The sequence below is a fragment of the Tursiops truncatus genome, chromosome 9, assembly GCF_011762595.2.
Source record: "Tursiops truncatus isolate mTurTru1 chromosome 9, mTurTru1.mat.Y, whole genome shotgun sequence".
Taxonomy (NCBI): domain Eukaryota; kingdom Metazoa; phylum Chordata; class Mammalia; order Artiodactyla; family Delphinidae; genus Tursiops; species Tursiops truncatus.
The window spans coordinates 100,007,802-100,031,404 of record NC_047042.1 but is presented as its reverse complement, the minus strand read 5'-3'; the positions used below and the strand labels follow the sequence as shown (position 1 = coordinate 100,031,404).

General features: G+C 40.8%; 1 protein-coding gene across 4 annotated transcripts in view; it reads right to left on the bottom strand.

The window, feature by feature from the left end:
- The window catches only part of GALNTL5 (polypeptide N-acetylgalactosaminyltransferase like 5), a 125,578-nt gene that overhangs the window by 44,062 nt on the left and 57,913 nt on the right, over positions 1-23,603 (bottom strand). For 3 of the 4 annotated variants that reach the window (XM_073810117.1, XM_073810118.1, XM_073810119.1), the window contains exons 3-4: positions 8,701-8,867; positions 5,715-5,837 (exon numbers count right to left, since the gene is read on the bottom strand). In XM_073810117.1, coding sequence (XP_073666218.1) covers positions 5,715-5,837; positions 8,701-8,867 — 290 coding nt within the window. Of the gene's footprint in view, positions 1-5,714; positions 5,838-8,700; positions 8,868-15,870; positions 15,992-22,992; positions 23,294-23,603 lie in introns of all 4 variants that reach the window. The other variant, XM_019930315.3, reaches the window with a different exon arrangement.

Here is a 23,603-nt window from a genome sequence, read left to right as displayed (position 1 = left end):
CGCAAAGCCTAGCCTAGGCAGCCTACATCACAGGGCAGGGGGTGGGGGGCAGCAAATATAGACTGATAGATATAGCAAGCACTGACAAAATTACTATTTATGTCAAGTCAAATTAGATGAATAAGAATACAGTGTATCTGACCAACAAAATTAGATATATATAAAACCTACAGCCAAAAAGAGAAAATTTATTCTTTTCAAATACACATAGATGTTTTGAAACTCTGACCCAGCTTTAAGACACAAAGGAGATCACAACAAAACAACAGACCAGAAATTCTAACCATGATACACTTAAGCTAGTAATCAGCAATTAAAAGACAATTTAGAAAAATCCCTTATGTTTGGGGACTTCCTCGTAGTCCAGTGGCTAAGACTCTGCGCTCCCAATGCAGGGGGCCCGGGTTTGACCCCTGGTCAGGGAACTAGTTCCCACATGCTGCAACTAAAAGAGATCCCACATGCCGCAACTAAAAACCCCACATGCACAACGAAGATCCTGCGTGCTGCAACTAAGACCCGATGCAGCCAAATAAACAAATAAATAAAATAAATGTTTTTTTAAAAATCCCTTACGTTTGGAAACTTTAAAATTCACTTAAAAAAATACCTGGATTACAGAGGAAACCAAAAATGATACCAGTGCCTGGATAGTTTATAGGCCAATTTTATGTAGTTTTCCAAATATCTACATAATCTGTCTTATGTAGATATTCAGAAAAAGGAAAAAGAGGAAAAACCATACAGTTCATTCTATGAGTCTAATAAAGCAAAGTATCAATGTAAGAAAACAGTACCAAAAAAAAAGAGAAAATTCTAAGCCTCTCTTAATTTTGAACATAGATGCTGTGTGTGTGTGGGGGGGAAGGGATGGAGAGGAAGTGAGATTATGTATAAAAGGAGTGGGTGTTGTAAGATATTAACATCTAATGAATCTAGATGAGGGTATAGAAGTGCTCTGTGGGTTTGAAAATTTCTAAACTAAAAAATTAATAAGACTTCTTCTCCTTAAAAAAACACAACTCTATGGCAGTGTTACGGGTTGAATTATGTCCTCCCCAAAAGACATATTCAAGTCTGAACCCCTAGTGTCTCAGAATGTGATTTTATTTAGAAATAGGGGGTTGCAGATGTAATTAGTTAAGATGAGGTACTACTAGAGTAGGGTGGGTGCTTAATCCAGTATGACTGGTGTCCTTGGTCACACAGGGAGAAGGGCCATGTGGCCAAGGGGACAGGGACTGGAGGGATGCTGCTGCAAGCCAGCGACTGACGGCCACCACCGAAAGCTGGGAGAAACAAGGAAGGACCCTCCCCTACAGCTTTCAGAGAGACCACGGCCCTGCTGACACCTTGATTTTGGACTTCTGGCCTCAAGAATTGCGAGGCAGTAAATTTCTCTTATTTTAAACCAGGTGGTTTGTGGTACTTTGTTATGGCAGCCCCAGGAAACTAATATTGGTAAATACAATATTTAAGTGAAAATTTAGAATTGTTCCCATTAAAGTTAGGAATAAGGAAAGGATGACCTACTATCTCCACTTCAATTCAATGTTAGAGAGGAAGAGGGAAAATTGTCTATTTTCAGTTGACAGAAAATTCAAGAGAGGGACTTCCCTGGTGGTGCAGTGGTTAAGAATCCACCTGCCAATGCAGGGGACACGGGTTTGAGCCCTGGTCCAGGAAGATCCCACATGCCGAGGAGCAACTAAGCCCGTGTGCCACAACTACTGGGCCTGCGTGCCACAACTACTGAAGCCCGCACACCTAGAGGCCGTGCTCTGGAACAAGAGAAGCCACCGCGATGAGAAGCCTGCGCACCGCAATGAAGAATAGCCCCCGCTCGCTGCAGCTAGAGAAAGCCTGCGTGCAGCAACGAAGACCCATTGCAGCCAAATATTAAAAAAAAAATTTTTTTTTAAGTATCTCATTCCTATATACCAGTAATTAGAAAATGCAACAGGAAGATCCCAAATCACAATTTAAAAAACACAAGAAACCAAGATAAACAGGAATAAATCTTTGCACATGGTATCTATGGAGAAAATGACAAAACATTATTGAAAGAATGTAAAAGTAGATCTGAATAAATGTCCATGAATGGGAAGACATCATCAAAAAGATATAAATTCTCTCCCATTTTAATCTGTAAACTCCATGCAATTCCAGTGAAAATCTCAATAGATTTTTTGTGGAACTTAATGGGATGATCCTAAGTTAAGACGATTTTGCAGAATGACATGGAAATATTTGACCTACAAGTTATAAAAACGTCTTATCAAGCTATCCTAATCAAGAGAGGGTGTGATTAGCCTTAGAAATACACAAATACAATAATAGAGAGAAGAGAGAAGCCAGAATTAAATGCAGGAATATACAGATGTAAGTGATAGAAGTAGCACTGTAATGTATGAAGAAAGACTGCACTATTTAATGAATGGCATGGAGATAACTGGTTAGCCATAAAGGATAAATGACGTTAGATTCTTACCTTACGCCATTCCCAGAACAATCAATTCTAGGTAGATTAATAATATAACGTAAAAAAGCAAAATTTAAAAAAATGTAGAATATCGTCATGATCATGGAATAAGGAAGAATCTCTTAAACAAGACACAAAAATCATAAAGAAAAATATTGATAAATCTGATTTTTTTTTTTGCCTGCATTGTGTCTTCGTTGCTGCACGAGGGCTTTCTCTAGTTGCGGCGAGCGGGGGCTACTCTTCGTTGAGGTGTCCGGGCTTCTCACTGCAGTGCCTTCTCTTGTTGTGGAGCACGGGCTCTAGGCACGTGGGCTTCAGTAGTTGTGGCGCATGGGCTTAGTTGCTCCGTGGAATGTGGGATCTTCCTGGACCAGGGCTCGAACCTGTGTTCGCTGCATTGGCAGGCGGATTCTTAACCACTGTGCCACCAGGGAAGTCCTGATTGTTTTATTAAGTTAAAGCTAGTTGCTAGTATAATAAAACTCCAAAATTTGTAATGGCTCAAATGCAGTCAAAGTTTATTTCTACTCATTTAGTAGTCCAAGGCAGGTTCCTGATTGAGGGGAAGCTCTCCTCCACGGGGTCACTCAGGAACACAAGCTGATGGGATCTCTTCCATCTTCAACCCATGCCCTTCAAAGTCACTGCAGTCAGCTCCACCCTAGTCAGCCAGAAGGGGGAATAAAGTGTGGAGGCAGATAAACCAACTTCCTACAAGCCTTGGTCAGGAAATGTGGTTGAAATATAGTCACAAGGCCATTCCTACTGAAAGGAAGTCAGGAAAGCCCAGGGTAGCTCTGTGTCCTCCAAGAGGAAGTGGGTTTTTTGGTGAACTTCCGTTCAACATAAGACACTATCCACAAAGATGGGAAGGTCAGCCACAGACTGGGGAGTGATATTCTCAGTGTATATAATACAGGATTCGTTATCATAAAGGCACCTCCGAATCAGTAACAAACGGACAACCCAATCGAACAATTGACAAAGGATAGGAACAGACCAAATTCACAGAAAAATCTATAAAAAAATCTACAAAAATATGAAAAAACACTCCACGCTGCTAGTAATCGAGGAAATGCCAAGAAAATAAAGGATACCGTTTTTTGACCAAATTTGGCAAACACTAGAATGATTGGTAACAAATAATCCAGTGTCGGCTCGGCTCAGGGAGAGGGCCCTCTTACACCCTGGGATGGAACTGTGAACTGGTACCGTCTTTTGAAGGACAATTTGGCAGCATCCATCAGAATTTAAAGTAAGAATTCCAGGCTTCCCTGGTGGCGCAGTGGTTGCGAGTCCGCCTGCCGATGCAGGGGACGCGGGTTTGTGCCCCGGTCCGGGAAGATCCCACATGCCGCGGAGCGGCTGGGCCCGTGAGCCATGGCCGCTGAGCCTGCGCGTCCGGAGCCTGTGCTCCGCAACGGGAGAGGCCGCAGCGGTGAGAGGCCCGCGTATCGCAAAAAAAATAAAAAAATAAAAATAAAAAAATAAAAAAAATAAAGTAAGAATTCCCTTTTGCCCAGCAGTTCCACTTTTAGCAATTTATCCCAGAGGCATAAGCATTCATTCCCACAAAGGTATATGTACAAGAATTGCCCGTACAACTTTTCTTTTGAGCAATAGTAAAAAGTAAAGATCACCAAATGACAAATGGCTAAACAAATTATGGCAATCCGTTATGGAATCCATATGGAATACCATACAATGCAGTAAAAGAAAAATTGAGGTAAGTCTCAAGTATCGTCATGGGAAAAGTTCCAAAACATTAAATTGAAATTAAAAGAGTAAGTCTCAGAACAAGAGAGATAGGACGATTCCATATATTTAAAAATCCTCACATCTATGTGTGCATGTGTGTATGTGTGCACGTGTGTACATACATACACACATATGTATATTAATGCATAAAACCAAAGTTCTGAAAAGATACACGCCATGCAGTTTTAGTGGTTTATGTTGCGTTTTGGACAATTAATACGTATTATCTGTGTAGTTAAATGAGAGAAGGTCTCAATCAGGCCAACACAGAAAAAAAGAATCAGATCTTGCCTTTATTTGGCCTTCTACTCAATAAGGAAATAGCCTTGCTAAAGAACAGAGACATTTCCTCAGACCGCCACGTGGCCTGAGGAAAGACCCTTCAACATTACCCATCGCCTTTTGTCCTAGTTTAATATTCTGCAAACAACCCTCTGATCACTCGGGTTTCCAGGAAGCTTGAAAGTCAGAATGCTCGGATTCCCCTCGGGACTCAGTCCACTCCCCAGGAACTGCCCTTGGCGAGGATGTGGCTGCCTGGTCCAAAGCGATGCCCCCTCCCTGAGGGGCAGAGGGTGTCCTCGTCCCTGTCTGCTCCCCTTACCTGGGCCAGGTGGGACCTCTCTGCACCGCCTGAGTGTGCTGCTCAGACCTCCCTTCAAGAGAACCTGCCAGGGGGAGTGGGGCTGACAGCTTCCAAGGCTTTGGGATCTTCTGCAGTATACACACCAAGGCCTGCCCTCCCAGGGCTCCCAGCCAATCACTAAGCACACTGAGGGGGGGCAGGCGGGGGATGAACAAGAGCTGGGCCACTGGGGCACCCATGCAGGACTCCTCCAATGGGCGGTCTTTGCCCTGGGGCTCCCCACCAGCCCCTGGGAGCCTTTCTGGGAGCCACGCAGCAGACTGAAGGGCTTGCAACCTTCCTTTCTTTCCCTGCCTCTTTCCACAGGTGTCAGGCCAGAAGCTTCTGGTCCACGCTTTTCCCTCTCCCCTTTATCCTTCACAGACATTTCTCCGTAAACACGCCTCCCATTTCGTCTTGGCCTCTGCCTGCCAGAGGCCCTGAACTGACACCCTCCTAGCTTCAGAGTTCCCCATAGGTCGGCAGCTGCATCACAGCCCCACTCTCCCCATAAAGTCTTGCTTTCCGCTCCCCTTATGTGGTTCCCAAGAGCGCCCCAGTGGGTTCCCTGCATGTATTTAAAACTCCATCCCAGAGTTTGTACCTGGGGGAACTCATCCTGCGACAGGAGGCTGACATTATGACCCCTGCAAAAGAATATCCTCTATTTGAAATAACGAATTAACGTTTTGAAGCAGAATCTTTTCAGAGTCAAAAGAAGATTAAAGACTCATATGGCTGAAATATATGGAGACGTGGAGGGTCTCCACGAGGATGATTTCCATACAGACAGGAAGATCTCTGTGATGCAGACACAGGGTCATGTTCCCAACGACATGTTCATACCTGAAGCACGTGATGCTCCAATCAGCCTTGCTCGAATCAGTCCCTCTCTCTTTTTGTTTCTTATTAATTTAATCTTTCCCCGAAAAATTTCCAGGTGATAGCCCAGTTTCTCTTTCAAATCATCTGGAAAAAAAGTCAACACTTGACAATTGTAAACTATAAGTACAGAAATTAAACCAATTTCCCACAATTTTGATTGATTCCTAAAAACTATGCTATTCCATAAATGTTCTAACCTTAAAAGAAAATTTTATCAGACGAACACGCATAAAATGTGAACAAAACGTGAACAAAAAGGGATTCAGCATTGAAATCAACTGCAGACATCCTTCTGTGTTTCTAGTGAAATACCTCTATTTTAATAAATCACTATTAAAATTTTAATAGAAAAAGCATGAGTTACGACTCTTCGGGGCAATTTGACTTTATTATTAACAATCGTGCTCTTAACTCTGTAATAATTCCCAGGGAGGTTATCACACCACTCGAGTCTCAGTTTCCTCATCTGTGAGAAGGCAGACGTACCATATTCCTTGCAGGTCTGCAGTGAGAGGAAGAAATCCACGACCGAGCACAGAGCCTGGTACCTAACGGTCACTCAATACTTGGAGGTTAATATGAAGTCTCTGGTGAGATGGATACAGATGCCTCAGAGGTTTAAACTCCTAAGTCCTAGGAATCTGGATCAGGAGGCTGGGGTGCAACAGAAGCAGGTTCACTGCAGTCTCGTCAGAAGGAGGGATCTCTTTCCTTGTCTTTAAGAAGAGTGCCAGGGCCCTGCTCAGAGGCAGACTGCAGGCCGCACAGCTTTGCTTGCAGGGTAGGGGCAGTGTCTCAGCTCAGATGTCTGCAAACCCCTCCCAACATCTGGGACCCAGAGGAACTCTGTGCGGCAGACCTAGGAGTAAATAAGGCCGTTCTGCAGTGGTCATTGCTGACATGAAGTGGAGGGTTTGGGTCCTTCAGAAGATGGTCATGTCATTGGCTTGTAGTCGAGAGGTACCAGGACTATGAGAAAGGTGGACAGTAGCAGGTCAGCTCTGGACATGCCTCTCGTGTAACTCAATGGGGGCAGGTGTCTGGGCCCCTGACCCCTGCTATCCCAAGCTGAGGAACTCCATCAGCAGTACCAACTGCTATGAGCTAGAAAAGACTAGCTACAGTTGAAGAAAGTTCTCCTAAGGCCCACATGAAATCGTTGTGGATTAAAGCAGGGGTACATCAATCCTGAGCTTCATCAGGACACAGAACACCCCATTTCCTGTTTGAGGTTCTGTGTGGGTCCAAGACTAAGCTCCTTGTGGGGTGGGTGAAATGACCACCAACCAGGTGACCGTGGATCCAGGAGGAGAAGCAGAGTGTCTGGTCCAGCAGTCCAACCATCCCTCAGCCATCAGCAGTGAGTCCTCTGATGCCTAAAGAACATCTGAGGAACCAGGTATGTCTCTGAACTCCTGGCATAGATCTGAAAGGCTGTGGGAGGTTCCCTAGTCATCCTGGAATTGCATCTCCATGGCAGGATCCTTGTCCTTCTGGGTGAGAAGTTAGAACTCCACAGTCCAGCAAAGATCCCACCCGGCTCCCTGCTCATGGCTTTACTGGGGCCTTCCTGCCCCACACGTGGCCAGATGTGTTGCTCAGGGTACCGGTCAGATAAGGAAGCTGGCCGTCCCTCCACATCCCCTCCTAGGCACAAGACCAGAAATAAACAGTACTGGACCCCTCTGATCTGCGTAGCTCTCACACAAATAATGTCATACGTGACAGTGCCTGGCCAATGAGTGGAACTCCTAAATGTAGCTGACATTAGCTTGAGTTCCCTTTCACTTTTGAGTTGACGCATCTACAGTTATTTCTCCGAGGTAAACCTCCCGGGACACCTTCTTTCCTTCCTCTGCCTGTTCCTCTTCCTCCTGTTTCTCCTCCTCTTTTTCTGTCCCGGCCCATAGTGGGTCAGATTCACGGTGGATTAGGTAAACTGTTAAGTAGAAAACTTATCCAATACAGATACATTGCTTCCATGAGAAATGCACCTCACAGGGAACCTGCAGACTTCAAAGAGCTTATCCTTAATCTGGGCCCTCCTGGCTTGCCTGAGGTTTGTAACTAAGTTGTAAAATAGACAGCAAATCTCAGATGCTAAATGTTCTAGTGTCACAGTTCCTTAAAACCAGTGAACATGGAGGAATAAGCCATTAAGTGTAGTTGGCGTGATTAGAATTCTTTCATGTAAAGTACCTGGATTGTGTCATTAAGCATTAAGCCTTGGAATCGTTCCCCATTTTCTCCAAATAAAATTCAAACAATGCCTTCAAGAGGGGCTGCCCTTTTAAGTTTCTGGTTTCAGGCCTACCCCCTCCCTCCTAACACTATACTCACACATAATCTACATCAAATACACAACTATTCCAAACTCACTATGTTTTCTCTTGCCTCTGGGCCTTTATAATGCCATTTCCTCTGCCTAAAATACTTTTTCCTTCCTCTCCATCGATATAAGCCCAACTCAGCCTTCAGGCCTCAGTTCAGAGAGCACTTTTTTAAAAAAAATTACTTTATTGAAGTATAGTTGATTTACAATGTTGTGTTAATGTCTACTGTACAGCAAAGTGATTCAGTTATACGTACACATATTCTTTTCCATTAGGATTTATCACAGGATATTGAACATAGTTTTCTGTGCTATACAGTAGGACCTTGTTGTTTATCTATCCTATATGTAATAGTTTGCTAGATATCACTTCTTGAACGTCATGCGTGACCTTTAAAGACCAGCTTGCCCCTACATTTGTCTCATGGAAGCACTAACCATTCCATTAGCCCAACTCCATAAGGACCGGGACCGGCTCTCACATCGCCATGAGTGCACCAAAATGCCTGCCTCAGAACCCACCGGAAAATGTTCTTTGTATAAAATAACTCAAGTGCCACAGAGATAGCGCTGCCTTCAAAGTAGGTTAGATAGATGATTAGCGTCCTGTCTTACCAAATTCACTCATGTCATCTACCAAAATAATTTCTTCAAGGATATGCTGTGGAGTGAGAGTCATGACACTGGACACTGTCCGAAACAAGGCATTAAATTCTTCATTGTGGAAACAAATGACAATGCTGGCAGTAGGTAGGTTGGATGGGTACCATTTTTTATGACACCTGCAGGCATAAGCAAGAGGAAGAAAACGATTCATCTAAAAGCCTTAGATGTTTTGAGGACTCATTCAAACACCTTTCTTTATTCATATTTTTTCCTCTTTATTCCTTTAATCAATGATTATGATAGTAAGGTGACAGTACATTTAAAATACAAAAATTAAGATACAAAAATTTCTTTAAACTTTTTATGTTGTTCTAATATTTTCTAAATCATTCCTCCCTTCTTAATGCCAGTAATAATTGCTTTTTCCTGAGACTCTGCTTTGATAATATTAGTTCTGTTTTGAACATAGTATAAACACAAATTATTCCTATATTTTGGTTTCTATCATAAAAACGAATTAATAAGCTTATACGCACTGAAAGTTTCAAATTAACTTTACTGTTCTATCTTCAAAGAAAACCTATGTGCTGTTCTTACATTTGTGTAGTCTATTACAACAAAGAAATGTAACGGATATGGTGTAATTAGATTTCTTCCAAGGCTTTGACAAAAAATGTTTTACTATTTTTTTGTGCACTTGAGAGAAGAATAGACCCTGAATTCTAGTAATATTTGTTTTTAGCTGTTAAGTATTGTTTGGATTGCTATATTATTTGGTTGTGTTTTGAAATATTTTGGTTGTAAATGACAAACCCACTGGAACTAGCTTAAGCGTAAGAAAGAGATTCACTGTAAAAGGACCCAAATGTCCCACAGGACCTAGCCAACAGACAGGAACCTGGAGCCTCCAAGAGCAATTCTAACCAGAGGCTTGAAAGCCACCTGGACATGCTCCATTTCTGTTCTTGTCTTTACATCTGGGAATAATTATAATGATAACAATAACTACATCAACCTACCTCATAGGTTGTGAAGTTTCAATGAATTAATATATGTAAAATGCTCAGGTCAGTGCCTTGCAGTCAGTATTCTACAAGCCTCATTACATGACTCTTATTCTCTCTCTGCAACCTGGCTTGTTTTCCCTCCTTTACTCCAGAGTGGGAAATGCGGCTGACGCCAGTGTGTCCTACAGTCCAGCATCCAAGGAGAAACTGCTAAGACTTCCCCCTTCCCCAAAATTCACAGGACAGGATTCACTGGCTCAGTTTGGCTTAGGTGCCCATCATGGCCACATAGTGGGGTCAAAATAGAAAGTCACTCCACGCACTGCCGCCGTGTGAAAAGGGGGCAGTGGGTAGGAAACCCCAGGGAAGGACGTGCTGGGCAGGCAGTCCCACAGGGATCCTGGACAGACTTTCAGGATATTTATGGATTGATGTCACCTTGGAAGAAGAAGACCTTCTGCTGGTTAACATTTTTATCCAAGAGTAGATGAAGATATAGAAGGCATGCTTACCGGGTGGAAATGGACTCGTGCTTCAAGGAATGAGAATATGAGATGACAGAACCAAGAAAAGACCTGAGAGGATGGGAAAAGGGGGCGAATGCTGTAGGCTGCCCGTGACCTAAAACGTCAGATGGGAAAATGTCGCCTCACAGAAACAGATAGGATTAAAAGGCTTGCATTCCAGTAGGATCACTGTGTGACCAAAGAGCAAGTAGATGAGACACAGAGAGAGAGAGAGGATGCCTCCAACTAGAGAGAGACGGTGGTCCAGGGTGAACTCAGGCTACTCAGATCAATCTCTAGGATTACATTCAGTCCTGGGTATATCATTTTCAGAAAGCTATAAACTGAGTCCCTTCGGAGGAACGGGACAATGATATTGAAGGAGGCTGAAACCACGTCAGACGTGGTTACACCCCTAAGAGAAGCCTCATGTGTATGGGTTTCTCTAAAATTAATTGATAGGGGCTTCCCTGGTGGCACAGTTGTTGAGAATCTGCCTGCCAATGCAGGGGACATGGGCTCAAGCCCTGGTCCGGGAAGATCCCACATGCCGCAGAGCAACTAAGCCCGCACGCCACAACTACCAAGCCTGTGCTCTAGAGCCTGTGAGCCACAACTACTGAGCCCGCGGGCCACAACTACTGAAGCCCGCGCACCTAGAGCCCGTGCTCCGCAACAAAAGAAGCCACAGCAATGAGAAGCCTGCGCACCACAACGAAGAGTGGCCCCTGCTCACCGCAACTAGAGAAAGCCCACATGCAGCAACAAAGACCCAATGAAGCCAAAAATAAAAAAAATTAAATGCTAAAAGAATAATTCACAATTCATTCTACAAGGCCAACATTACTCTAAAACAAAACCAGACAAGGACAGTCAGGACAAATACAAATTCATAGCCCTCACGAACACTGATATAAAATTCCAAACAAAATTTCAGCAAATCAAATTCAATAATATATAAAAAGGATAATGCATCATGACCAAGTGGGGAATAGCCCATAAATATAACCTCTGTTTAACACTAGAAAATCAACATAATTTACCATCTTCACAAACTAAAGATACACACATCTCAATACACAGAAAAGGATGTGACACAATTCAACAGCCGCCTGGTGAAACAATTCTCAGCAAACTAGGAATAGAAGGGAACTTCCTAAACCTGAAAAAGAACATCTATGAAAAGCCTAAAGATAACATCATACTGACTGATGAAAAGCTGAGTGTTAAGAGCAAGAGCACAGCAAGGCTGCCCAATTTCACCTCTTCTGTTCAACGTTATATTAGAGGTTTTAGCCAGTGCAATAAGAAAAAGAAAAGCACGCAGACTAGAAAGGAAGAAGTAAAAGTGCATAGGTCATGCCCATCTACATAGAAAATCCAACAGAGAAATCTTTGTGATCTTGGGCTAGGCAAAAGTAAATTTAAAAATAGAATAGGGCTTCCCTGGTGGCGCAGTGGTTGAGAGTCCGCCTGCCGATGCAGGGGACACGGGTTCGGGCCCCGGTCCTGGAAGATCCCACATACCACAGAGCGGCTGGGCCCGTGAGCCATGGCCGCTGAGCCTGCACGTCCAGAGTCTGTGCTCCGCAACGGGAGAGGCCACAGCAGTGAGAGGCCCACGTACCGCAAAAAAAAAAAAAAGAATAAAATTAAACAATTGAACTCTATCAAAATTAAAAACTTCTGCTTTTCCAAAGGCACTGTTAAAAGAATGAAAAAACAAGCCATAGACTAAGAAAAAATACATGTAATCATCAATATGATAAAGATCTTATACCAAAATATACTAAAAAATTCTCAAAACTCAGTAATAAGAAAACAATCCAATTTTAAAACGGGCAAAATTTAACTTCAATAAAGAAGATACACAGATAGCAAATAAACACATAAATAGATCTCAACATCATTAGACATCACGAAAATGCCAATTAAACCACAATGAGATCCGACTACACATCTATTAGAATGGCTAAAATTCAAAATACTGGCCATACCAAGTGTTGGCAAAGATGTGGAGGAATTGGAAATCTCATTCATTGCTGATGGGAATGTAAGATAGTACAACTACTTTAGGGAAACGGCGGTTTCTTTAAAAATTAAACATACACCCTAAGATCTAGCCATTGCACTTGCAAAATATTTACATAACAGAAAAAAGAACATCCGTTATGCAAAACTTGTCTTAAGAATATTCATACCAACTTTATTTGTAATAGACAAAAACCGGAAACAATCTGTCGTATCAACAGATGAATGGATAAACAAATTGTAGCACATCCGTACAGTAGAGCGCTACTCAGCAATAAAAGGAGCTCCTTGCGACAACATGGCTACATTTCAAAATAATTATGCTGCGTAAATTTTATTTGTATAAAATTCTAGAGAAGAAAAATGAGCCTATGGCTGAGCAACCTCATTCCAGAAATCTTTACTCCATATATACTAACATGAGGGCTAAAAATATGTGTACAAGAGTGTTTATTACATCATTTTTGAGAAGTTGAAAAATTAAAAACAACCAGGATGTCTATTAATGGGGAAACTGTATATTTATACAATGGATAACTGCTCTCAAGTGTTAAAATGAATGAGGCAAATTTTATGTGTAATGCTTTGAAAAAGTTCTCCACGATATGTTGTTAAGTTAAAAAAAAAACACATTATAAAATATAAAAAGTAAAGCCCATTTTCATTAAAACGATATGATTATATTGTATGCTTACTGTCTACTTATAAATATGTGTATGTGTCTATAAATTCTGGAAGGATATACACTAATATCCTGACAGTGATGATCTCTCTGTGTCAAGTGGGGGGAAAATAGTTAGGTGACACCTTATGCATTAAGACAGAAGAAAAATCCCTAGGATCATGTGTGTTTTTAGTTTCCCTTTTTATGCTTTTTTATATTTTCCAGGTTTTTCACAATTAACATTTAAAAGAAATCTGCACCTTTATTAATTACAAGAGGATAAATGGTAATTTTACTGTGCAGAAAATCTGACAGTCGTTTTAATCAAGTGATCAAATTAACTTCACCACAAGTCACTTCACCAGTAATGGGACAAAGAGACATCGTGTGCCTTTTAATACAATGTGTTGAGAAGGATATGACATTCCTTCCATGGTATTCCTATCAAAAATGCATGACCTGGATTTGATCACAAGGAAATATCAAACTCAAATTGAGGAGCATTCTACAAAATAAATGGTTAGATCTCTACAACAGTCGTGGAAGATAAAGACTTAGGAACAGTTTCAGATGAAAGGAAACTCAGGGGACAGGAACCCTGCACACAGTCTGTAGTCCTGGGTTAGATCCTTCCAGAAAGAGGACGCTAGTGGGTTAAGTGTAAAAACTTGAATACCGTCTGTACATTCGCTAATGGTATTGTATTGTTAATTTGCTGGTTTTGTTTATTGTTCTGGTTCTGAGGGTATGGATGATGTTAACATTTGGGGAATCTAAGAAAATGCTAGGCAGGAATTCTATGAAATATTTTTGCAACAATTTTGTAAGTCTGAAATTATTTCAAAATTTAAAAGTTGAGAAATAAATGTAATTGGAAAACCAATCAACAAAAAATCTATTCTTCAAAGATTTGTATCAAGTATTTCTCTAGTTCAGTGAAAATAATAATATGAATTTTAAAGTAAGGCAAAGCTGAAATGGAGGGCTTCCCTGGTGACGCAGTGGTTGAGAGTCTGCCTGCCGATGCAAGGCGCACAGGTTCATGCCCCAGTCTGGGAGGATCCCACATGCCGCGGAGCAGCTGGGCCCGTGAGCCATGGCCGCTGAGCCTGCACATCCGGAGCCTGTGCTCCGCAACGGGAGAGGCCACAACAGTGAGAGGCCCGTGTACCGCAAAAAAAGTCCATATTTCCTAAAGCAATCTATAGGTTCAATGCAATCCCTATCAAAATTACAATGGCATTTTTCACAGAAATAGAACAAACAATCCTAGAATTTGTGTGGAATTACAAAAGACCCCAAATAGCCAAAGCAATCTTGAGAAAGAAGAACAAAGCTGGAGGACTCACGCTCTCTGATTTCAAACTATATTACAAAGCTATTGTAATAAAAACAGTATGGTACTGGCATAAAAAGACACATAGATCAATGGAGCAGAGTAGAAAGCCCAGAAATAAACCCACACATATATGGTCAATTAATTTACGACACGGGAGCCAAGAATATATGATGGGGAAATAACAGTCTCTTTAATAAATGGTGTTGGAAAAACTGAACAGCTGCATGCAAAAAAATGAAACTGGACCTCTATCTTACACCATACCCTCAACTTAACTAGAAATGAATTAAACAAATATAAGACCTAAAACCATAAAACTCCTGGAAGAAAAGATAGGCAGTAAGCTCCTTAACATCAGTCTTGATTTATTTGGATCTGACACCAAAAGCAAAGGCAACAAAAGCAAAAATAAATAAGTGGGACTACATCAAACTATAAAGCTTCTGCACAGCAAAGGAAACCTTCAACAAAATGAAAAGGCAACCTACTGAATGGGAGGAAATATTTGCAAATCATATATCTGATAAGGGGTTAATACCTAACATATGTAAAGAACTCATACAACTCAATATTGAAAAAAACAAACCAATCTGATTAAAAAATGGGCAGAGGATCTGAATAGACATTTTCTTCCGAAGAAGACATACAGATGGGCAACAGGCACATGAAAAGATGCTCAGCATCACTAATCATCAGGGAAATGCAAATCAAACCCACAATAAGATATCAATTCACACCAGTTTGAACGGCTCTTATCAAAAAGACAAGAAGTAACAAGAGTTGGTGAGGATGTGGAGAAAAGGGAACCCTTGTGCGCCTTTGGTAGGAATGTAAATTGGTGCAGCCACTATGGAAAACCAGTATGGAAGTTCCTCAAAAAATTAAAAATAGAACTGCCATATGACCCAGCAATTCCAATTCTGGGTATTTACCTGAAGAAAACAAAAGCACTAACTCAAAAAGATACATGCACCCCCATGTTCATTACAGCATTATTTACAAGCCAAAACATGGGAGCAACCTAAGTGTCCATGGGTGGATGAATAAAGAAAAGGTAATATATATCTATATAGCTATACTGTATGTTATAGATCTACATCTATATCTATATATATAATTCAGCCATAAAAAAGGAGGAAATCTTGCCATTTGCAATAACATGAATGGATCTTGAGGGCATTATGCTAGTGAAACAAGTCAGAGAAAGACAAATACCATATGCTCTCACATGTAGAATCTCAAACAAACAAAACACAATCCGCCCCCCCCCAAAAAAAAACAAGTTCAAGATACAGAGAACAGATTGGTGGTCACCAGAGGCAGGGGGTGGGTGAAATGGGTGAAGGAGGTCAAAATGTACAAACTTCCAGCTATAAAATAAATGTCACAGGGATGTAATGTATAGCATGGTGACTGTAGTTAATAATACTGTATTGCATATTTGAAAGTTACTAAGAAAGATCTTGAAAGTTCTCATCACAAGAAAAAAATCTTTTTTGTATCTATGTATAGGGACCGATGTTAACTAGACTTACTGTAATGATCATTTTGCAACATATACAAATATCAAATCATTATGTTGTATATCTGAAACTATGTAATATGTAAAAAAATATATCAGGAGGAACATACATTTTATTCCTGGTGTCTGGCACATCTCTGTAGTTGCCCAAGTTTTTACTGATAATGGAATTAAATCCATATTTTGAATATCCATGAATAAGTTCTGGGTCCAAATACTTAAAATCCTTACCTGCAAGAAAAGGTATTAGTCACATAAGTATAGGTTTACTACCATCACGTTGATAAAGGACAATAACAACCATATCCTGAATTCACTCCTTTTATAACATGTCAGAGTAGTTTCCCTGGAACCGAAACTACTCCCAGATGACAAGGTTAAAATCAAAGTATTCACAGAAATCAAAGCAGATTCCTTAGCAAAGTATGAACAACAAGCTACTCTAGAGTCATTCAGTTTCTCCAGAGAAGGAAGTGCTCAGCTTCCTTGGTCCCATCATGATTTGCAACTGTCCTGTGAAATTATATTAACTGAGGGATCTAGGGAAGGTGGGAGAATGGGAGCTGAAGCCCCTCTCCCAAAACTCTGTTTGAGAGAATAATACAAGATGACAGAGGACAACCCAAACCTATCAGTCATAGCAATAAATGAAGTTGGCATAGATTTCCCGTTAAAAGATAAAAACTCTTAGATGGTAATAAAAAACGAAATGTAACCATAAACGATAAATAAGATGAACTAACATGGTTAAAAGCGAGAGAACGGTCAAAGACTACAGGAGTCAAAATCATTTTTAAAGCATAGAATTCACGGGAAGGACAATCCAGAAGGTCATTTTATACTCACAAGAAGTCACAGTAAAGGTTTAATAGTAATGAGCTTGTAGACATCAAATAACGCTGCAACAAAATACTTAAAAATTGTTCGAAATATCAATATATGTTGCCACAAACGAACGGTAATGGAAGTTTTTCAGAACAACTCTGAATCAGACAAAATGTTAGAAACTTGAATAACATGATTAGTTAAGTTTCCTTAGTAGATTTTATGTTGTGCTTTGTTTTTGAGAGAATAATCTTTCTTTTCCAATGCCCAAAGGGTGTTTTCCAAAACTGGTATAAGTTCTATACTGGATATAAAGAGGATTCCCATCAAAAAGTGACCCCATTTCCCCTCGGTCTTCTTTCTTATACCTAAAAATTCCTTGGCTCTGAAAGGCGAGTGTAAGGAGGCAGGTTGCCTGGGAGCCCCAGGACAGGGGCAAGGACACGGTGGGCTCCTGATTTCTTTGTTGCCTCCCGTAAATCCCCGACAGGGGGCTGTCGAAGGCTGCAGGTGGAACCACTAATGGGCACAGACAAAACAAGAGCCAGGATAATCCTGTTCCTCCAGCCACAGGGCCAGGAAGAAGGACAACTAACCACAGAAACCCTCTGGCAGCACCCACTCTAGTCCAATCAAGCACCAACGGGAGAACCACACCGCCCCCTGTTGGCTCCAGTGGGGAGAGCAAGGAGCGCATCCACCTCTACTCCAAGGGAGCAAGGGGCCGTGCTCCTCTCCCCTGAGCATAACCTAGCCTTCCATCCCCCTTCCTGGCGGAAGAAGGCAGTGTTCTGATTACCTGTCTGGCTGGTGTGGGTGGGCTGAGCAGGGAGCTGGTCTTCCAGAAGCCTGCCTGGTAGAAGCAGGTGGTGCTCTGATTCTCCCTAAGGTAGTGTCTTGTCAGTGGCGTGCTGAGCCTCCAGTCCCACCTGGCAGCAGCAAGGCTTAACGACGTGGTGCAAGGTGAGGCTAGTCACTACGCCATGTACCCACTGCCCCTCATATCCATGGGGGTCCGGGGAGAGCTGAACCTCCACCCTCAATGGCAGCAGGTTGTGCAAAGCAGGATAGTTGATACTCTGCTTACCCCATCTCCTGACCCTGGCATCAGGGAGGCCCACTGGGGAGCTGAACTCAGAGACAACAATGTCATGCAAGTCAGCGCCCCATTTCCCCAACGGGGCTGCTGAACGTCCCCTCCACCATCCACAGCGTGGCAGTGCCCACGCTCCACGGTTGCCAGGGTGGAGTCGGCAGGCCCAGAAGGAAGCAAACACACCCACCCACCTGGTCCTTGTGCTGCATCTTAACAGAGGTCGGCCTAACAAAGAAGCTTAAACAGGACCCAGAGTTTCATAATCTCCAAAATGCCCAGGATACAATCAAAAATCTGTCGTACAAAGAACCAGGGAGATCTCAAATTGAATAGGAAAAGACAATTGACAGATGTCAATACCAAGATGAATCAGAGGTCAGAATGATCTCAGATCCTAAAGCAGCCATCATAAAAATGCTCAGAAACAGAAAAAGGGGAAATCTCAGCAAAGAAATAGAAGTTATAAAAAAGAACCAAATGGAAATTGTAGAACTAAAAATAATCTAATAAAAACTCGCTAGATGGGCTTAATATTAAGTAGAATAGTGATAACAGAATCTACCTACTCTGAGCAATAGAGAAAATAGACTAAAAAAAAAAAATGAAGAGAGTCTCAGGGACCTGTGAGCTAACAACAAAAGAGCTAATATTCGTATTATTGGAGTCTCAGAAGGATAGGAGAGTGAGGAATGAAAAAGTACTCTTAAAAATTAATAGTAGAAAAGTTCATGAATTTGGTGAAAGATGGACATCTACAGCTTCAAGAGGCTGAGGAAACTCCCAAGTAGGAGACACCAAAGAAATCCATGCCACATCATAATTAAGCTTCTGAAAACTCCAGACAAAAGAAAACCCTCAAAAGCTGCAGACGGAAAGGAGGCAGTACTCACAGAGGAGAGATCTGAATGTCTGTGGATTTCTCGTCTGAATCATGGAGGACAGAAGGAAGTGAGAAAACATTTTCGAGTGCTGAACAGAAAGAACTATCATCAGCAAAGCCTAGGTCAGCAAAAATATCCTTCGGGAATCATGAGAAAAATAAAGATACGTTCAGATGAAGAAACACTAAGAATTTGTGACTAGCAAACCCACCCGCAAAGAATCGAAGAAGAAAGTTCTGTAAATCAAAAAAGGAAAATCATAGCAGATGAAGGGTTGCAACCTCAGAAAAGAAAAAAGAACATCCAAAAGGGTAAAAAATATACTAGCCTGTGCTCGTGAGTTTCTTAAGTCTCATTCAGTGATTGGAGCAGACACTACAACACCATCTGATGTGGTGCTCCATGTACACGGAGGAAATGCTGAAGACAATCGTATTTTAAAATGGAGGATGCTAATGAACTTTGCTTTTTACGCTTTACTGGAAGTGGCAAAACATTGATTCAAGGAGACCTCAGTGAGTTACATACATATCATGTTAATACCTAGAGCAACCACGAACAGAGCTACACGAAGCAATACATTAAAAGAATACTGGAAGTAAATCAAGATGGGATTCTGAAACATGTTCAGGTAACTCACAATAAGGTAAGAAAAGAGAACAGAAGAATGAGAAATGGAAGAAGCAAACAAAAAAATAATAAAATGGCTGACTTAAACCTTAACGTATGAAAAATTATATTAAATGCAAATGATCTAAATATATCAGTTAAAGACATAGACTGTCAGAGTGCATTAAAAAATATGCTCTGGGCTTCGCTGGTGGCGCGGTGGTTGAGAGTCCGCCTGCCAATGCGGGGGACACGGGTTCGTGCCCTGGTCTGGGAAGATCCCACATGCCGTGGAGCGGCTGGGCCCGTGAGCCATGGCCGCTGAGCCTGCGTGTCCGGAGCCTGTGCTCCACAACCGGAGAGGCCACAACAGTGAGAGGCCCGTGTACCGCAAAAAAAAAAAAAAAAAAAAAAAAAATGTTCTAACAATATGCTGTCTACAAGAAACTCCCCTTGATGTGATGTAGGTGGATTGAAAGTAAAAGGATAGAAAAAGATACATCTTGCAAATAATTTTAAAAGCAGGACTAACTACATTAATATCAGATAAAATAGACTTTAGAACAAAGAAAATTACTAGAGACAAAGAGAGACAGTATATACTGATAAAAGATCAGCCTACCAGTAATATATGATGATCCTAAATAGAAACATACCAAAAAACAGTCTCAAAATACATGAAACAAAAACGCATAGGGTTGAAAGGAGAAACAGACAGACCCATGATTATAAATGAGCTCTTCAACACCCACTCTTAGCAGTTGTCAGAACTACTAGCCAAAAACTCAGCAAAGACACATAAGAATTGAACAATGCAATCAACCAACCGGATATGACTGAGATTACATATACATAAAACACTTCCCCTAACAATACTGGAATACACATTTTTTTTCAAAGTATCCATGGAGCATTCACCAAGATAGGCCATATCCTGGATCATAAAACAAACCTCAAAAAAACCCTAAAAGAATCGAAATCATAGCGTATATTTTGTGACTACGGCGGAATCAAACTGGATGTCAGTTATAGAAAGACAGAACATTATTCAAAACACTTGGAAATTAAACAATCTATTTCCAAATAATCCAAGAAGAAAGTCTCAAAGGGAATATAAAAATACATAGAATGGAATGAAAATGAAAATTCAACATATTAAAATATGTGGGATGCAGGTAAAGCAATATTATTAAGATATTAATTCTCCCCAGACTGATCTATAGACTCAATTCAATTCCATTCAAAATACCAGCAGGCTTTTTTGTAGAAATTGACAAGCTGTTTCTAAAATATATACGGACAAGCAAAAGACCTAGAGTAACCAAAACAATTTCTAAAAAGAATGAGAATAGAGTTCAGAAACAGATCCAACAAAAATGGCCAATTGATTTTTTAAAAATAAATTTATTTATTTTAGGCTGCATTGGGTCTTCTTTGCTGTGCGTGGGCTTTCTCTAGTTGCGGCGAGCGGGTGCTACTCTTGGTTGCGGTGCGCGGACTTCTCACTGCAGTGGCTTCTCTTTTTGCGGAGCATGGGCTCTAGGCGCACGGGCTTCAGTAGTTGTGGCACGCAGGCGCAGTAGTTGTGGCTCACGGGCTCTAGAGTGCAGGCGCAGTAGCCGTGGCACACGGCTTAATTGCTCCACAGCATGTGGGATCTTCCCGGACCAGGGTTCGAATGTATGTCCCCTGCACTGGCAGGCGGATTCTTAACCAGTGTGCCACCAGGGAAGCCCTGGCCAATTGATTTTTGATAAAGCGACCAAGATGGCAAAAGGAAAGTTTTTCAACAAATGGTGTTGGATCCATATGGAAAAATGAACTATGATCCTTACCTCACAGCATCACAGAAATTAATTCAAAACGGAGTTAATGTAAAACCTAAAATTTAAAAATTTCTATAAAAGAAAACGATAGAAGGAAATATTTGTGAACTTGAGGTAGGCAAAGATTTCTTAGATGAAACATAAAAAACATAAACCACACAAGAAAATGTGATAAATTGACCACAGAAATTTAAAATCTTGCTTCTTGAATGAAACCACTCAGAGGAGAATGAAGATGCCCAGCATGGTGACTCTAGTCAGCACACTGTTTTATATACTTGCAAGTTGCTAAGAGAGTATATCTTAAGTTATCTCTTGAAGTACTGAGATAACTTTTATCCTTTCCAAAGAAAATATAATGAATAATAATGGTGAATTATGTGATTATAAATAATCTTGTTTTCAACTGTAGAAATTAGAAAACATTCTCCTCTTGGAATATAAGAATAAATTGTATATTAACAGTAAAAAAAGAAAAAAGAAAAAAGTTATCATCACAAGAAAAAAAATGGTAACTATGTGTGATAACGTATGTTAATTAAATTTATTGTGGTAACCATTTTGCAATATATACATATATAAAAATCATTGTGTTGTACACCTAAAATGAATACAATGATATATATCAATTATATCTCAATTAAAAAAAAGAGAGAATGAAAAGACAAGGCACGGACTTGTGCAAAATATTTGCAACTCACAAATCAAAGGATTTGATACCAGAATATATTTTAAAAGTCTTAGAAATCAGAAGACAGACATCCCAATTTAAAAAGGGACAGAAGACTTGGAGAGACACTTAACAAAAGGAGATGTACGTGGGGCCATTAAGCACATGAAAACGTGTTCAAAATCCTTAGTTGTGGGGAAATGCAAATTAAGGCCACAATGATACCATTACTCACCCATTAGAATGGTTAAAATCTAAAAATCTGACCATGTCAAGTGTTGGCCAAACCTGGAGAAAATGGAATTCTCATCCACTGCTGAAGGAAATATAAAATGGCAGCCTTCCTTTGGAAACCGGTTTGTCATTTTCTTTACCGTTAAGCATACAGCTACCATATGACCCATCCATCCCATACCTAGGTATTTACCTGAGAGAAACAAAATATGCTTATACAAAGACTTACATGTTAATACCCATAGTGGCATTGCAATTCATTCCAGAATAGCTACAAATATATTAAAAATACATACTATGGCTCTTCCCTGGTGGCGCAGTGGTTAAGAATCTACCTGCCAATGCAGGGGACACGGGTTCAAGCCCTGGTCCGGGAAGATCCCACATGCCGCAGAGCAACTAAGCCCGTGTGCCACAACTACTGAGCCTGCACTCTAGAGCCCATGAGCCACAACTACTGCAGCCCACGTGCCACAGCTACTGAGCCCATGTGGCACAACTACCGAAGCCCGTGTGCCTAGAGCTCGTGCTCTGCAACAAGAGAAGCCACCGCAATGAGAAGCCTGCGCACCACAATGAAGAGTAGCCCCCGCTCGCCACAACTAGAGAAAGCTGAAGCACATAAACAGGCAACAAAGACCCAACGCAGCCTAAATAAATAAATAAATGAATTTATGTTTAAAAAGACATACTGTATTTTTCTTAAAGAAAATACATAAAAGAAATGAGGAAGATATCTAAGGAGGAGGAAGAATTGGGGTGAAGCTTTTACTGTACCTATTAAAATTTATTTCTTTGAAACACAGGAAGCTATCTGAGACAGATACAGCAAACTACATAAAAACTGTTAAATTTAGGTGGTAAATACATACAAGTCTGTTTTATTATTTTCTCTCTGTGTGTGTGTGTGTGTGTGTGTGTGTGTGTGTGTGTGTGTGTGTGTATGGATATATATGAATATATATGAGAAATATTTCATAATTTAAAATTGAATTGCTCTAAAAAGGGACATTCTCTCACTCTTCCCAGTTATTAAATTTATGGTATATTTTCCCCTTAAAATGGATAACAGAGGAAATCAAAATACTTACCTAATTTTAAAAATGACTTCTGTTCTGTAGTTTCATCTTCATTAGGCCTGTTGACTCTTACATAAGGTCTTGGTATTTGCACTGAGCCATGTTTAGTTTGCAATTTCTTCCCAAGGGACCAAATTAATGGATTTCCTTTCTCCTGGATCTTCTTCTCCTCGTTCTTCACAGGATTATGGTGAAAATAAATACTAAAGATGGCTGTCCAGATCCCAAGGATCAAGGATCCATAGAATAAACATTGAATTATAACATTCCTCATTGTAAACCTAGCATTTTTGAAGGTCCATTTTAACATTTCCTAAACCAGAAGGATTTAAGAGAAGCTGTATTAGCTATTTTGATGGTTTAGAGATCATCGACTTGGCTTAAATTCAATTTACAGTGTTTTAAAAACAGGATTATTTTGATATCAGCGCTTATCATATACTTTGATACGAGAAAGTGTATCCTTTAAAAAAACTCTTAAAACTGATATTCATCAGATTTCTTAACATGAAAATGTATAACGTGCTTATAAAACATACACTATCATTTAAAGTCATTGACCCAGACTCCTGAGATCAAACTAAAGCAAACAATGTGAAAGAAGGGTTTCTCATCCCTTCCAC